General features: G+C 41.3%; 2 protein-coding genes across 2 annotated transcripts; one reads left to right on the forward strand and one right to left on the reverse strand.

Moving 5' to 3' along the window:
• Positions 1-3,664: 3,664 nt before the first annotated feature.
• Positions 3,665-6,129, reverse strand: LOC114449765 (mitochondrial ubiquitin ligase activator of nfkb 1-A-like). Its single transcript, XM_028427595.1, has 6 exons — positions 6,083-6,129; positions 5,484-5,560; positions 4,887-5,034; positions 4,509-4,596; positions 4,067-4,422; positions 3,665-3,952 (listed from the first exon to the last, which is right to left on the reverse strand). The coding sequence occupies exons 3-6, from the start codon at positions 5,007-5,009 to the stop codon at positions 3,665-3,667; spliced, it is 855 nt and encodes a 284-aa protein (XP_028283396.1). The 5' UTR covers positions 5,010-5,034; positions 5,484-5,560; positions 6,083-6,129.
• A 3,888-nt stretch (positions 6,130-10,017) lies between these two features.
• LOC114449770 (mitochondrial ubiquitin ligase activator of nfkb 1-A-like) lies at positions 10,018-12,452 on the forward strand. The gene is made up of 6 exons (XM_028427605.1): positions 10,018-10,064; positions 10,587-10,663; positions 11,113-11,260; positions 11,551-11,638; positions 11,725-12,080; positions 12,195-12,452. The coding sequence occupies exons 3-6, from the start codon at positions 11,138-11,140 to the stop codon at positions 12,450-12,452; spliced, it is 825 nt and encodes a 274-aa protein (XP_028283406.1). The 5' UTR covers positions 10,018-10,064; positions 10,587-10,663; positions 11,113-11,137.
• Positions 12,453-15,015: the final 2,563 nt, after the last annotated feature.

Here is a 15,015-nt window from a genome sequence, read left to right on the forward strand (position 1 = left end):
AGCAGTGACTGGAAAACAGAAGATGTAAACTCAGTTCCATTATCTGATCTTATACATTTGATCTTACCATAGGGTGCAACATCAGCAATGAACCTCTGTGGCTTTGGCAGTATCACTCTTGTTTTTCAGGAAATATGTGAACACAGCTCCTGAATAATCATCTGTGAATGCTAAAGCAAATCTGAAACCATCTTTCGCTGCTGGCTCTATAGGTCCAGCAAGATCTGCATGGACAAGTTCAAGTATATGTTTAGCTTTCTCATCTGGATCTCTGTTTCTGCTCTGAGCAAATTTACCTTGTATACACCCTTCACATTTCAGATTGGACTTATCGGTTTTACCTTGAATTTTCATTCCATCTGCAACACTCTCCAACTTTACCAAATCATCATAATTACAGTGGCCTAATATCTCATGCCACGTCTGAATGTCTAAACAGGCGTCACACTCATCAACCTCATCTGGAATAGTACTCAAATAAAACGGTCTATCACAGGTATGAATATTGCAGTTTTTTCTGATTGCTTAAGCACATTTCTGTAACTATTGGCTATTTGTGCAAAACTCTACACACAAATTAAAAAACCTTACACCAAATCAGCAAAACATTGTAGATCTCTTGCAAAAGCTAATACATCTTGCTTAACTCTTCAAACCTTTGTAAAAATGGTATTTTTGTACCACACAGTTAACACAAACCATCATATTACTAAGCACACAATGTGCCAACTACACACTGATGGTATTACAGTTTTTTCTGAATGCTTAAGCACATTTCTGTAACTATTGGCTATTTGTGCAAAACTCTACACACAAATAAAAAAACCTTACACCAAATCAGCAAAACATTGTAGATCTCTTGCAAAAGCCAATACATCTTGCTTAACTCTTCAAACCTTTGTAAAAATGGTATTTTTGTACCACACAGTTACAGTTTTTTCTGATTGCTTAAGCACATTTCTGTAACTATTGGCTATTTGTGCAAAACTCTACACACAGATAAAAAAACCTTACACCAAATCAGCAAAACATTGTAGATCTCTTGCAAAAGCTAATACATCTTGCTTAACTCTTCAAACCTTTGTAAAAATGGTATTTTTGTACCACACAGTTAACACAAACCATCATATTACTAAGCACACAATGTGCCAACTACACACTGATGGTATTAACTGAAAACACATCTGGCTTTTGCTTTCTCTGTGCACAAGGTCTGTCCATGTGAGGTCAAACCTTTGTCATAAATAGTTCTATAAACACAGGGATTCAAATTTCAAGTATGAATGTTTATTCACACACATCAAAACAAACACAAGAAAACATACAATTTCACTGAAAGAGAGAGAGAGAGAGAAAATCAGTCTTGTCTCTCTGGGTCCGGCCACAGAATTTCATCAACGTCGCATGCAATGTCTTCTAGTCCAAGGCACCGGGGAACATGTCTCCTGGAGTGCCGTATCCAGGCCTGACATGATGCCTGGTCCATATCCTCGCATGCCTCCTTCCAGATGCTGGATGTCTAGTAATTCTGTGGAGTAACAGTTTCAGTTTTACATGTACAGTATTGTTGTTTTTCTCATTAGAGTATGGTACACCTACAAAACTTAGTGTGAGGGAACTGTACTAACCCATTCTCATCAATATGTCCTTATGATGCTTGCTACAGTGTAGCGGCTCAGGCTGAACCCGTTGTCCAGCTTCCCTCAGGGTCATTCCATGGTTGATCACATGATCCACTATTGTAGCTCTGATGACATCAGTAATTCTATTTCTTCTTACTCTTCCTCCTTCCTCTTCACCTCCTCGTCCTCTTCCTCTAAATTCACCTCCTAGTCTTCGTCCTCCTCCTCTTCCTCCTCTTCCTCATGTTCCTCCTCTAATTCTCGTTCTTCTCAGTCTCCTTCTCCCTCCATTGTTCTCCACACTGAAGCTTACCTGTGTCTTATTCACAGTGCTCATGCTGATTGCAAAGTGAACTACTGATGTAAAACAGTTCTCACATGTGACAGTGTAGCCAGACAGTTGGCAAAATAGTGTAAATACTAGCCATAAATGTGTGTAGTTTTACTAGGAGTGTGTTGATCATTTGGAAGTTGTGTGTAAAGCAGTGAGTTGTGTTTACAGTTCAGCAACAAGAGTGCTGTGAAGTGGATTATATTTATACAATTGCAAATTGTGTGTTACAAAAGTGCAAACTGAGTGTAAAGCAGTTTTTTTGCTTTTAGTTTTGTAAACTCAGTGAGTGATTTTGCTATAACTATTAATAGTTTTAGAAATTGTGCTATAAGAATCATTGTTAGTGTTTAAGCAATCAGAAAAAACTGTAACACAAACCACCATATTACTAAGCACACAATGTGCCAACTACACACTGATGGTATTAACTGAAAACACATCTGGCTTTTGCTTTCTCTGTGCACAAGGTATGTCCATGTGAGGTCAAACCTTTGTCATAAATAGTTCTATAAACACACAGGGATTCAAATTTCAAGTATGAATGTTTATTCACACACATCAAAACAATCACAAGAAAACATACAATTTCACTGAAAGAGAGAGAGAGAGAGAGAGAGAGAGAGAGAGAGAAAATCAGTCTCATTGTCTCTCTGGGTCTGGCCACAGAATTTCATCAACATCACATGCAATGTCTTCTAGTCCAAGGCACCGGGGAACATGTCTCCTGGAGTGCCGTATCCAGGCCTGACATGATGCCTGGTCCATATCCTCGCATGCCTCCTTCCAGATGCTGGATGTCTAGTAATTCTGTGGAGTAACAGTTTCAGTTTTACATGTACAGTATTGTTGTTTTTCTCATTAGAGTATGATACACCTACAAAACTTAGTGTGAGGGAACTGTACTAACCCATTCTCATCAATATGTCCTTATGATGCTTGCTACAGTGTAGCGGCTCAGGCTGAACCCGTTGTCCAGCTTCCCTCAGTGGTTGATCACATGATCCACTATTGTAGCTCTGATGACATCAGTAATTCTATTTCTTCTTACTCTTCCTCCTTCCTCTTCCCCTCCTCGTCCTCTTCCTCTAAATTCACCTCCTAGTCTTCGTCCTCCTCCTCTTCCTCCTGCTTCCTCATGTCCTCATCCTCTTCTAATTCTCACTCTTCTCAGTCTCCTCCTCCCTCCATTGTTCTCCACACTGAAGCTTACCTGTGTCTTATTCACAGAGCTCATGCTGATTGCAAAGTGAACTAATGATGTAAAACAGTTCTCACATGTGACAGTGTAGCCAGACAGTTGGCAAAATAGTGTAAATACCAGCCATACATGTGTGTAGTTTTACTAGGAGTGTGTTGATCATTTGGAAATTGTGTGTAAAGCAGTGAGTTGTGTTTACAGTTCAGCAAAAACAGTGCTGTCAAGTGGATTATATTTATACATTTGCAAATTGTGTGTTACAAAAGTGCAAATTGAGTGTAAAGCAGTTTTTTTGCTTTTAGTTTTGCAAACTCAGTGAGTGATTTTGCTATAACTATTAATAGTTTTAGAAATTGTGCTATAAGAATCATTGTTAGTGTTTAAGCATTCGGAAAAAACTGCAATGATAATAAACACAAAGCTTTATTTAAGCCTTAAATTAAAATTAAAGCTTATATCCTTAAGTTCATAAGTAAGGCAGTTGGTTGTGTTGGTGAGGAAGTAACATGGTCAGTTCTTCTGATTATTTTCCCCATCTTGAACTCTCAATTTCCCTCCTTTCGCAAAGCTTTGGTAGTAATACGGGACAAACCAGCCGCCGAGGGCTGGTGCACCGGCTAAAGCAAATGTAACAGCCAAATACTTCCACACTTTGGCTGCAGCCCTGTGTTTTTTTCGTAAAGTGTCATAGCCTGCCATGCTCAGAAAGTACTTAGATCCATCAGAAGGGGGTCTAAGATTCAGGGTGCCATCTGGGTCCAGCGTCAGCTCGCCTACACCAGTAACACGTGTGCCCACCTGAAAAAAGGTGCATATTTTCATAATGTATTGTTACTATGTAAATTATTAGTGATAAGCAACAAACATTTTGTTGTGAATTAACTATTAAAATAACGAGCATTGGTAACTGACTCTAAGCATTTCCTCGGTCTCCAGTTGTCTGTTGGACTTCACCCCGCTGAAATACCATCCAAGAACACTGAATCCATGGCTGACCTGGTGAAACCTCTTGTACAATATCTCCATGTTCAGTCCAGAGGCCTTCAGTGGACAATGGACTCGGACTGCAGTCTCATCCGAACCCCTTAATACGAAGGGCACCGATCTCACTTGTTTGTGCAAGACTGGCTTATCACGTCTCTTGAAAAGAGCAGAGTAAAGGCTGTTCAATCCCAGCCTGTGCTCTGTGACTTCCACTTTGTTCAACACACCAACAAAGTCTTCATGACACTGACTCCTCAGTGGCTCGCCTACAGGCTCCACAACACCTACAATATATACACAAACATACAGTATGAAGTGGAAATACATAATCATCACTTGTTTGTATTAGAAATGATCCAGTTCTGGTTACCTTCAACAACAGCATACTGCAGACGTGCTCCTGGTGTAACCTCCAAAGTGTCTTTAAGGTTTCCATCTATGTTGATGTGGGAGGCATTCTGAATATGACACACACATAGTCAGATGGCACATGGAGGTTTTACAAACTTGCACATTACGCTGCATCACCATCACCAACAACATGTTAAAGGGCTGCAAAGGATTTTGGTTAAACAAGTAGGAGAGCTTTTCTAAAGCATTTTTGCATGGTGTACTTCTTTGTCAGAGACTAGTGAGCTGTCAGCATGCACTGAATGCAACAGTCCCTCTGTAAGTATTAGCAGTCAGAACCGCAATTCACTTTGCAGACTACTGCTATATAATGTTAATGAAATACATTCTTACTCACATCAAGCTCATCTGCTGTCTTCTTCTTCTTCCTATACATATAGTAGCAAAAGCCTGAAACAGCCAAGCCGGCCCCAAGGCACAGTGCCTCTGTCAGTGAAAAACCGAGACAGAATCTCGCCATTTCCTCTGGATGCCCTGTCACGGTCCTGCACAAACATAAAACATGTAAGAGGACTGTGAGATGCATCTTCCTGCATCTTAGCCATGTACTCAACTCCGAACCAACAGCAGGTGGAAAAAATATGTATGACATAATGAGGGATTAGTGTCAATGATTTACTGGACTGTGTGTATTGTTGAAAAATTTCTGTTAGGTGCAAAACATACCTGTTATATTACAAATACATTAAAAATACTTATCGTTTACAAATTTAGTTACTGATAAAGTAATACTAATACTACTGAGTTGTTACATGTTATTTCCTTAACAATCAGCCCTAAACTAAACTCACTTTAACAATAACTCGTAAACTGTGAGCTCTGTGACGGTGAGTGAGTGCCCGTTGAATAGAATCCGGTTGTCACCACCTACACCACGTGACGCAAATATTCTCCATCACCATGACAACCAGACAACAAACAACAAAGTACTCACTATATGTCTGCTCCAGTCTTCCCTCTAAGACTCTGACGACAGTCCGCTCGTCTCAACAGGTTTATTGGAAAGTGAAACTGAAAACAAACACATACAACTAATTACCAACAGTCAATATGCATTTATGAACTAAAACTGAATTCAGTATTATTAATACGTTGTATGTCTAAATATAAATGGTTGATGAGAGTTTGACTCCTGCAAGATTAAGTAAATTCAATCCAAGTGTTTTAGACGTGTGTGTTAAATGCAGGGCAGAGAATTGTTGCAGTTTGCACCAAGATGAAAGAGTTTTGGACAGAAATTGTACAAATAATGCAGGAAATCCTACAAATCAACATTGAACTAGAACCTACATGTTTTTATCTTAGGCATCCCTCCCAATAGATACAAGATAAAACAGAGAGAGCAATTTGTTGATATATGTTTGTTACAAGCAACAAAGGTCCTACCAGCGGCTAGCGCCCTCTACAGTCGAAGACCACAACAGTCAAAGAAGCACTCGATCAAATGTAAAAAAATGTCAACACAAGCACAAAACCACACCATCAGATTCCATCTAAAGATCAATAAGATAAAGTAAAAACAAAGTTACTCACGATGCTGCGTTAGGCGTGAGACATAAACTGTTTACACTGTAACTATGGCAACGCTCCAACTAAAGCTGAGTGACACTTACCTTTGAACCGCTCTCTGTCTCCATGGTAACATGACGCTTTAGATGAGCAGCCGGGACTCTACCACGTCATAGAATGCAGTGAGCATCTGTTTCTAAATAAATTATATAAATAAAGCTGCCTTTTTTATAACAAAACAGCTGCACTACCACCATCTATGGCTCCTACAGTATATATATTATATGATTGCTGTTAGCCGTTCCTGTCCTGATCCAGACTGTGGTCAGCAACACAGGGGAGAGCGGTCTCCAGGGCCGAAGGGCGGTGTCCTCCGGGGCCAACTCCCTAACCCTGACTCGGTAGCAAAGAAGGATGGAGGTGGTGGTGCACTAATGAGTACTAATGAGGAGCATTATTTCCAGCTGTGCTGAATGAACAACAGAGAGAACACAGCAGCTCTTCACTCCAACATGCAGCCTTTTGCAACCCACATAACACAGACAGCATCTGTGTCTCATTTCAGGGTCTGCATCCTTCGGAGGACGCAGCCTACGCGGTCTCAGGAGGCCGCGCCCTCCTGAGGATCCTCAACCGTTGGTAAATGGGACGGTCTGGCCTTCAAATCACTTCCTGATTGTGGCGCGACGTCATAAATTTTGCCCCGGGAAAAACAAAAGCAGCGACAGCGACACAACACGGACTAGACAACAAACGGGACAACAGTGTGGATTTAGACATTTGGAATATTTTAATATATTTATTTGTTGTTGGAGGAAGAGGAGAGGCGGCTCCAGCGGCAGCAAAACCGGTGACGGCTCATTTTCTTCAGGCTGGGAGAGCGCAGTGGGGAGGTGACGGTAAGCTGCTGTTTAACCATATTATTGATCATAATTAATATACCGGTTACTGAGCAAACGCTAGATATATAACCAGTAGATAGACAAATATGATTAAATGTAATTTATATTTGATTCAATTGTAAGACTTGATACAGGGTCTGTTTGTAATTTTAGTACTTTAAATAAATAGCTAAATGTGTAAGAACCCTGCAAATAACCCTGAAACCACTGCTTTAATGTGTCATTAAGCATCAGGTCTGTCACTGCACCAGAGAATTACTGCTGGGTGGAGGAGAGTGGGGCTCCCTGCAGGACCAGCTGTCTGTCCTGGAGGAGGTGTACTGACCATCATCACCTCTGGAGGGTGAGGATACATATTTTATAGCTTTTCATATTTTAAGCTGCTTTGGAAGCCGCTCTGTTGAAGTTATTATTTTTATTTTTGCCCTTTTTAAAAACATCTTTAGTAACATGGCAGCCGCCGATCGTCAGCTCTGCAAACCCTGATGGAGGATGTGGTGGACAGAGGAGACAGACACCCCCCTCCCCCAGATGATGTCCCACTCACAGCCAGAGGACTCCAAGGTCTTCACCGTGGCATCATCCAGTCCAGCAGCACCAAGGACTCCTGCTCAGCCAAACATTTATATATATGTTCTTTGTGAATAGTATTTTCTGCTGATCTTTTATAAATAATAAACTGTACATTTTCATAATGCCCACTGGTAAATAGTTAGAAATGTTCAAACTGTGTCTTTGTAAATATTGTACATAACAGAACAATAAATGATTTACTGTGGTCACTGAGAAGTTGTTCAAAAGTTTACTTCAATTATAAATAGGTGAAAACACATGATGTAACAAGGTGAGAAGAGTTTAAGAACACAGAGACAAGAACGATTTAATATACAATTTAATAAGTAACATTTAAATAACACAGAACATAAAATCACTGCTGTCCAACATCCTCTGTATGAGCTGAGGTCTGTCCGTTCTTTCTCTGCTCTCCCCCTCTCTCTCCCTCTCTCTCTCTCTCTCTCTCCCTCCCTCCCTCCCTCTCTCTCCCTCTCTCTCTCTCTCCCTCTCTCTCCAGCCTCATCTCCTCCGTTATCAATTGTCAGGTTTCTTCTGTTTCTCTCTGCTCCTCCTACAACAAAATGCCAACAGGCAGAATGACCGTTTGATATAATAACCATTATATTGCTCCTCACGTGAACTATACTTTATACTATACTACAGTAAACAGTCCAGAAACAACATTCAATCAAAACGTTTAGTTTACAGCGCCTCGTATCAACAGGACGTCATGTTTGTAAATATAAAACTCATTTTTTTAATGCCGCTATCACTACTAGCATTTTAAAACTCTCGAACTACTGCTCTGTACTTACATTTAAATGTGAATTCGGCACTCCTGCCGCTGCCGCTCGCTTGGTCCGTCATTGTACTATTGGACAAAAAGTAGGTCCGCAAAGCATTGTGGGATATTTAAGGCCACGAACGATGGTAGCGATGCATCCTCCAAATTCAGGCAAAAGGAGGACGCATTTGGAGGACCCTTCGACTTTTGCATTCTATGACGTGGTTATTTACAGTTTTTTCTGATTGCTTAAGCACATTTCTGTAACTATTGGCTATTTGTGCAAAACTCTACACACAAATAAAAAAACCTTACACCAAATCAGCAAAACATTGTAGATCTCTTGCAAAAGCCAATACATCTTGCTTAACTCTTCAAACCTTTGTAAAAATGGTATTTTTGTACCACACAGTTAACACAAACCATCATATTACTAAGCACACAATGTGCCAACTACACACTGATGGTATTAACTGAAAACACATCTGGCTTTTGCTTTCTCTGTGCACAAGGTCTGTCCATGTGAGGTCAAACTTTTGTCATAAATAGTTCTAGAAACACAGGGATTCAAATTTCAAGTATGAATTTTTATTCACACACATCAACACAAACACAAGAAAACATACAATTTCACTGAAAGAGAGAGAGAGAGAGAAAATCAGTCTCATTGTCTCTCTGGGTCCGGCCACAGAATTTCATCAACGTCGCATGCAATGTCTTCTAGTCCAAGGCACCGGGGAACATGTCTCCTGGAGTGCCGTATCCAGGCCTGACATGATGCCTGGTCCATATCCTCGCATGCCTCCTTCCAGATGCTGGATGTCTAGTAATTCTGTGGAGTAACAGTTTCAGTTTTACATGTACAGTATTGTTGTTTTTCTCATTAGAGTATGGTACACCTACAAAACTTAGAGTGAAGGAACTGTACTAACCCATTCTCATCAATATGTCCTTATGATGCTTGCTACAGTGTAGCGGCTCAGGCTGAACCCGTTGTCCAGCTTCCCTCAGGGTCATTCCATGGTTGATCACATGATCCACTATTGTAGCTCCGATGACATCAGTAATTCTATTTCTTCTTACCCTTCCTCCTTCCTCTTCACCTCCTCGTCCTCTTCCTCTAAATTCACCTCCTAGTCTTCGTCCTCCTCCTCTTCCTCATGTCCTCATCCTCCTCTAATTCTCACTCTTCTCAGTTTCCTTCTCTCTCCATTGTTCTCCACACTGAAGCTTACCTGTGGCTTATTTACAGAGCTCATGCTGATTGCAAAGTGAACTAATGATGTAAAACAGTTCTCACATGTGACAGTGTAGCCAGACAGTTGGCAAAATAGTGTAAATACCAGCCATAAATGTGTGTAGTTTTACTAGGAGTGTGTTGATCATTTGGAAGTTGTGTGTAAAGCAGTGAGTTGTGTTTACAGTTCAGCAAAAAGATGCTGTGAAGTGGATTATATTTTTACATTTGCAAATTGTGTGTTACAAAAGTGCAAACTGAGTGTAAAGCAGTTTTTTGGCTTTTAGTTTTGCAAACTCAGTGAGTGATTTTGCTATAACTATTAAGAGTTTTAGAAATTGTGCTATAAGAATCATTGTTAGTGTTTAAGCAATCAGAAAAAACTGTAAGAGTCCCGGCTGCTCATCTAAAGCGTCATGTTACCATGGAGACAGAGAGCGGTTGTAAGGTAAGTGTCACTCAGCTTTAGTTGGAGCGTTGCCATAGTTACAGTGTAAACAGTTTATGTCTCACGCCTAACGCAGCATCGTGAGTAACTTTGTTTTTACTTTATCTTATTGATCTTTAGATGGAATCTGATGGTGTGGTTTTGTGCTTGTGTTGACATTTTTTTACATTTGATCGAGTGCTTCTTTGACTGTTGTGGTCTTCGACTGTAGAGGGCGCTAGCCGCTGGTAGGACCTTTGTTGCTTGTAACAAACATATATCAACAAATTGCTCTCTCTGTTTTATCTTGTATCTATTGGGAGGGATGCCTAAGATAAAAACATGTAGGTTCTAGTTCAATGTTGATTTGTAGGATTTCCTGCATTATTTGTACAATTTCTGTCCAAAACTCTTTCATCTTGGTGCAAACTGCAACAATTCTCTGCCCTGCATTTAACACACACGTCTAAAACACTTGGATTGAATTTACTTAATCTTGCAGGAGTCAAACTCTCATCAACCATTTATATTTAGACATACAACGTATTAATAATACTGAATTCAGTTTTAGTTCATAAATGCATATTGACTGTTGGTAATTAGTTGTATGTGTTTGTTTTCAGTTTCACTTTCCAATAAACCTGTTGAGACGAGCGGACTGTCGTCAGAGTCTTAGAGGGAAGACTGGAGCAGACATATAGTGAGTACTTTGTTGTTTGTTGTCTGGTTGTCATGGTGATGGAGAATATTTGCGTCACGTGGTGTAGGTGGTGACAACCGGATTCTATTCAACGGGCACTCACTCACCGTCACAGAGCTCACAGTTTACGAGTTATTGTTAAAGTGAGTTTAGTTTAGGGCTGATTGTTAAGGAAATAACATGTAACAACTCAGTAGTATTAGTATTACTTTATCAGTAACTAAATTTGTAAACGATAAGTATTTTTAATGTATTTGTAATATAACAGGTATGTTTTGCACCTAACAGAAATTTTTCAACAATACACACAGTCCAGTAAATCATTGACACTAATCCCTCATTATGTCATACATATTTTTTCCACCTGCTGTTGGTTCGGAGTTGAGTACATGGCTAAGATGCAGGAAGATGCATCTCACAGTCCTCTTACATGTTTTATGTTTGTGCAGGACCGTGACAGGGCATCCAGAGGAAATGGCGAGATTCTGTCTCGGTTTTTCACTGACAGAGGCACTGTGCCTTGGGGCCGGCTTGGCTGTTTCAGGCTTTTGCTACTATATGTATAGGAAGAAGAAGAAGACAGCAGATGAGCTTGATGTGAGTAAGAATGTATTTCATTAACATTATATAGCAGTAGTCTGCAAAGTGAATTGCGGTTCTGACTGCTAATACTTACAGAGGGACTGTTGCATTCAGTGCATGCTGACAGCTCACTAGTCTCTGACAAAGAAGTACACCATGCAAAAATGCTCTAGAAAAGCTCTCCTACTTGTTTAACCAAAATCCTTTGCAGCCCTTTAACATGTTGTTGGTGATGGTGATGCAGCGTAATGTGCAAGTTTGTAAAACCTCCATGTGCCATCTGACTATGTGTGTGTCATATTCAGAATGCCTCCCACATCAACATAGATGGAAACCTTAAAGACACTTTGGAGGTTACACCAGGAGCACGTCTGCAGTATGCTGTTGTTGAAGGTAACCAGAACTGGATCATTTCTAATACAAACAAGTGATGATTATGTATTTCCACTTCATACTGTATGTTTGTGTATATATTGTAGGTGTTGTGGAGCCTGTAGGCGAGCCACTGAGGAGTCAGTGTCATGAAGACTTTGTTGGTGTGTTGAACAAAGTGGAAGTCACAGAGCACAGGCTGGGATTGAACAGCCTTTACTCTGCTCTTTTCAAGAGACGTGATAAGCCAGTCTTGCACAAACAAGTGAGATCGGTGCCCTTTGTATTAAGGGGTTCGGATGAGACTGCAGTCCGAGTCCATTGTCCACTGAAGGCCTCTGGACTGAACATGGAGATATTGTACAAGAGGTTTCACCAGGTCAGCCATGGATTCAGTGTTCTTGGATGGTATTTCAGCGGGGTGAAGTCCAACAGACAACTGGAGACCGAGGAAATGCTTAGAGTCAGTTACCAATGCTCGTTATTTTAATAGTTAATTCACAACAAAATGTTTGTTGCTTATCACTAATAATTTACATAGTAACAATACATTATGAAAATATGCACCTTTTTTCAGGTGGGCACACGTGTTACTGGTGTAGGCGAGCTGACGCTGGACCCAGATGGCACCCTGAATCTTAGACCCCCTTCTGATGGATCTAAGTACTTTCTGAGCATGGCAGGCTATGACACTTTACGAAAAAAACACAGGGCTGCTGCCAAAGTGTGGAAGTATTTGGCTGTTATATTTGCTTTAGCCAGTGCACCAGCATTCTACACCTGCTATCAAGCTCAGCCAGAACATTTGATGTTATTTATTTTATTCTTTTCGTGATTGTAATTTCCTTCTTAATTGAGTGTTTTAAAAGGTTTATTCTGTGATTTCATCTTATGTTATGCACTCTGAATTGCCTTGTGTATGAATGGTGCTATATAAATAAAGCTTGCCTTGCCTCCAATTGTACTGTAAATATCTGGCCATGATGTTCTGTGTCAGAAAAGGATCTCTCTTAATGAGGATGTTTCACTTGTTACCGTTTGCTACTCCATTCATTTAAAAAGAGAAATTCCACCTTCTAACTGTTTACAGGCAGTCTGAAAAGAACAGAACACAATATAGGGGGATGCTCTAAAACCAAGAATCCAACCAACTCATTAAACATGTAAAATGATGAAGATAACACATCGCTTTTGGTTATCCTAACTCCCATGGATATCTCCACACAATAACATATTTTCTGGGTTTCAGAAAACATGATCAATGGTCTTACCCAGAAACCTAGATAAAAGTTTACACTATGCTGATAGAGCCTTTTAACAGCAAGCAACGCTGCATTTCACACTATACTGGATCTTTAAATGTGTTATCTGTGGTGAAATACCTATCCTGGCATTCCAAGAGGCAAAGCTGAAGTGGGGAACAACAGGAAATTGAGTATAAAGTACAGCAGCATGGAGTGACAAGGAGTATGGTCGAGCTTCTGGTGGGGAAAACCTGGCAAAGATGCTCCAGATAGACAGGGACAGTACTAGCTCTGGAAAGTTCCTGGTAAACACAGAACAATCTCCATTCATCACTGGTATTAATGTAATCACTCACTGCCTCACTGCCAGGAGGTGGACACAAGTGTTGTTTTGACAGGCATTCATCATATTCTTTGTGCCTGACGGTAATACTAACATTGAATGTTTATATCATGAAAGAAAATGGTCATCCACCTCTGAATCAGGGAGGGAGCTGAGATGACATGAGATGATCTTACAGCATATGTGGTCATAGACCCTGTGTACCTGCCTGTGCCTCCACATCAAATGGCAGCTGATAAGATCAGAGTTCAGGCCATTTTTTCATATAGTTACAAACGCTTGGTGGCAGCAGCACCTGGTGTCTGAAAAGACCTGTAGTGAGTCATCAAGTGTACTATTTCTGTCATCTCTAACCAGCAATGAGTCAACATTGACAACACATAGATGAAAAGGGAAAAACAAGTGTGTGTGTGGAGGTGAAGGAGGCAGTACAAGGTGAAGAGTGTGACATCAAGCCTGGTTTAGGGTGAAAAAAAGGAGCAGGTGGATGACACAGGATCCCATTAATTACCCTGTGCGAGTGCAGGCATTTGGCATGCCTCGCTTGCTGTTTTGGTGACATGTCTGACTGTTTTGGTGACACTGCCTCCACCTTTAAGACTAGACTTAAAACTTTTCTGTTTAGTAAGGCCTACAGTTAGCCTTAGACCTAGTGTGTAGCACAGCTATGCTGCTCTAGGCCTACGTTGTCGGGGGGCACAAACATGATCCACTGAGCAGTTTCCCTCTCACCCTCTAACCTCTCCTTTTCTCTCCTCAGTCTGGCTCACACTGGTCTCAAGACCTGCATGCTGACCTGCAGTCCGGCCCGTGAATCTCTCTTGCTCTACGTTGTCGGGTGGCACAAACACGATCCTCTGAACACCCTCTGACCTCTCCTCCACTCTCCTTAGTCTGGATCATACTGGGTAATATCGTCTCATAATCTGTGTTTACCGTCCTCCTCGTAGTTCTGTGCCTCGCTCTCTCTCTCTCTCTCTCTCTCTCTCTCAGGTCTCAGACCTGCATACTGACCTGCAGTCTGGCCCCTGATCTCTCCTGTGCTCATCGACTTCATCAGCCCCTGCTGCTCATCCTTGCTATCAAATTACTATTCCTACTTATGGACTGACGATATATATAGATATCTATTACAATATAATCACCGTTTCATCTTGCTGTCATGTTTGCTCTGTACTGTATCATGTTTGCTCCTCTCTCTCTCCTCTCTCTCTCTCTCTCTCTCCTTCATCCTCTCTCTCTCTCCCTCTCTCTCTCTCTCTCTCCTTCATCCTCGCTGACTAGCAGCAGGACTGGTTCCCCCTTAAGTTGACGGGTCCTGCTCAAGGTTTCTTCCTCTTAAAGGGAGTTTTCCTTGCCACAGTGCTCTTAGGGGGGTTCCTGCGAAGCGCTTTGAGACAATGTCTGATTGTAATATGCGCTATATAAATAAAACTGAATTGAATTGAATTGAATTGTTTTATGACTGATTCAGCTAATATTCAGAGTAATTCTGTCATGAGCCAGGGTTCTGGCCCCTTGTCATGTTATTATATTGTTTGTTTTGTTTTTTTGTTGACCTGGCAGCACCTCTACACCCTCAGGCTTAAGCTGCTGCAGACTCTCGGTGAGATGGAGGACCGTATGAGGGTACTGCGCTCCCTCACCGAGGAGCTGGCGGAGAAGGATCCTGGGCAGCTTCCCCTGCTCAACCAGGTGTTGGCAGTCTCGACGTCGCCGCCCACTCCAGAATCTGCATGGCCGGCTGGATTCTCTGCCTCAGTCCTCAGACCAGCCGATGGGCCTCCAGGGGAGCAAGTGCTACATCAGCG

The sequence above is a fragment of the Parambassis ranga genome, chromosome 17 (assembly GCF_900634625.1).
Source record: "Parambassis ranga chromosome 17, fParRan2.1, whole genome shotgun sequence".
Taxonomy (NCBI): domain Eukaryota; kingdom Metazoa; phylum Chordata; class Actinopteri; family Ambassidae; genus Parambassis; species Parambassis ranga.

Coding starts and splice junctions, on each gene's coding strand:
- LOC114449765 (XM_028427595.1), bottom strand. CDS start 5,009: ATGGCGAGATTCTGTCTCGGTTTTTCACTGACAGAGGCACTGTGCCTT. Junction 4,423..4,508: donor GCAGTATGCTGTTGTTGAAG/GTAACCAGAACT, acceptor TATATATTGTAG/GTGTTGTGGAGCCTGTAGGC. Junction 3,953..4,066: donor AGACCGAGGAAATGCTTAGA/GTCAGTTACCAA, acceptor ACCTTTTTTCAG/GTGGGCACACGTGTTACTGG.
- LOC114449770 (XM_028427605.1), top strand. CDS start 11,138: ATGGCGAGATTCTGTCTCGGTTTTTCACTGACAGAGGCACTGTGCCTT. Junction 11,639..11,724: donor GCAGTATGCTGTTGTTGAAG/GTAACCAGAACT, acceptor TATATATTGTAG/GTGTTGTGGAGCCTGTAGGC. Junction 12,081..12,194: donor AGACCGAGGAAATGCTTAGA/GTCAGTTACCAA, acceptor ACCTTTTTTCAG/GTGGGCACACGTGTTACTGG.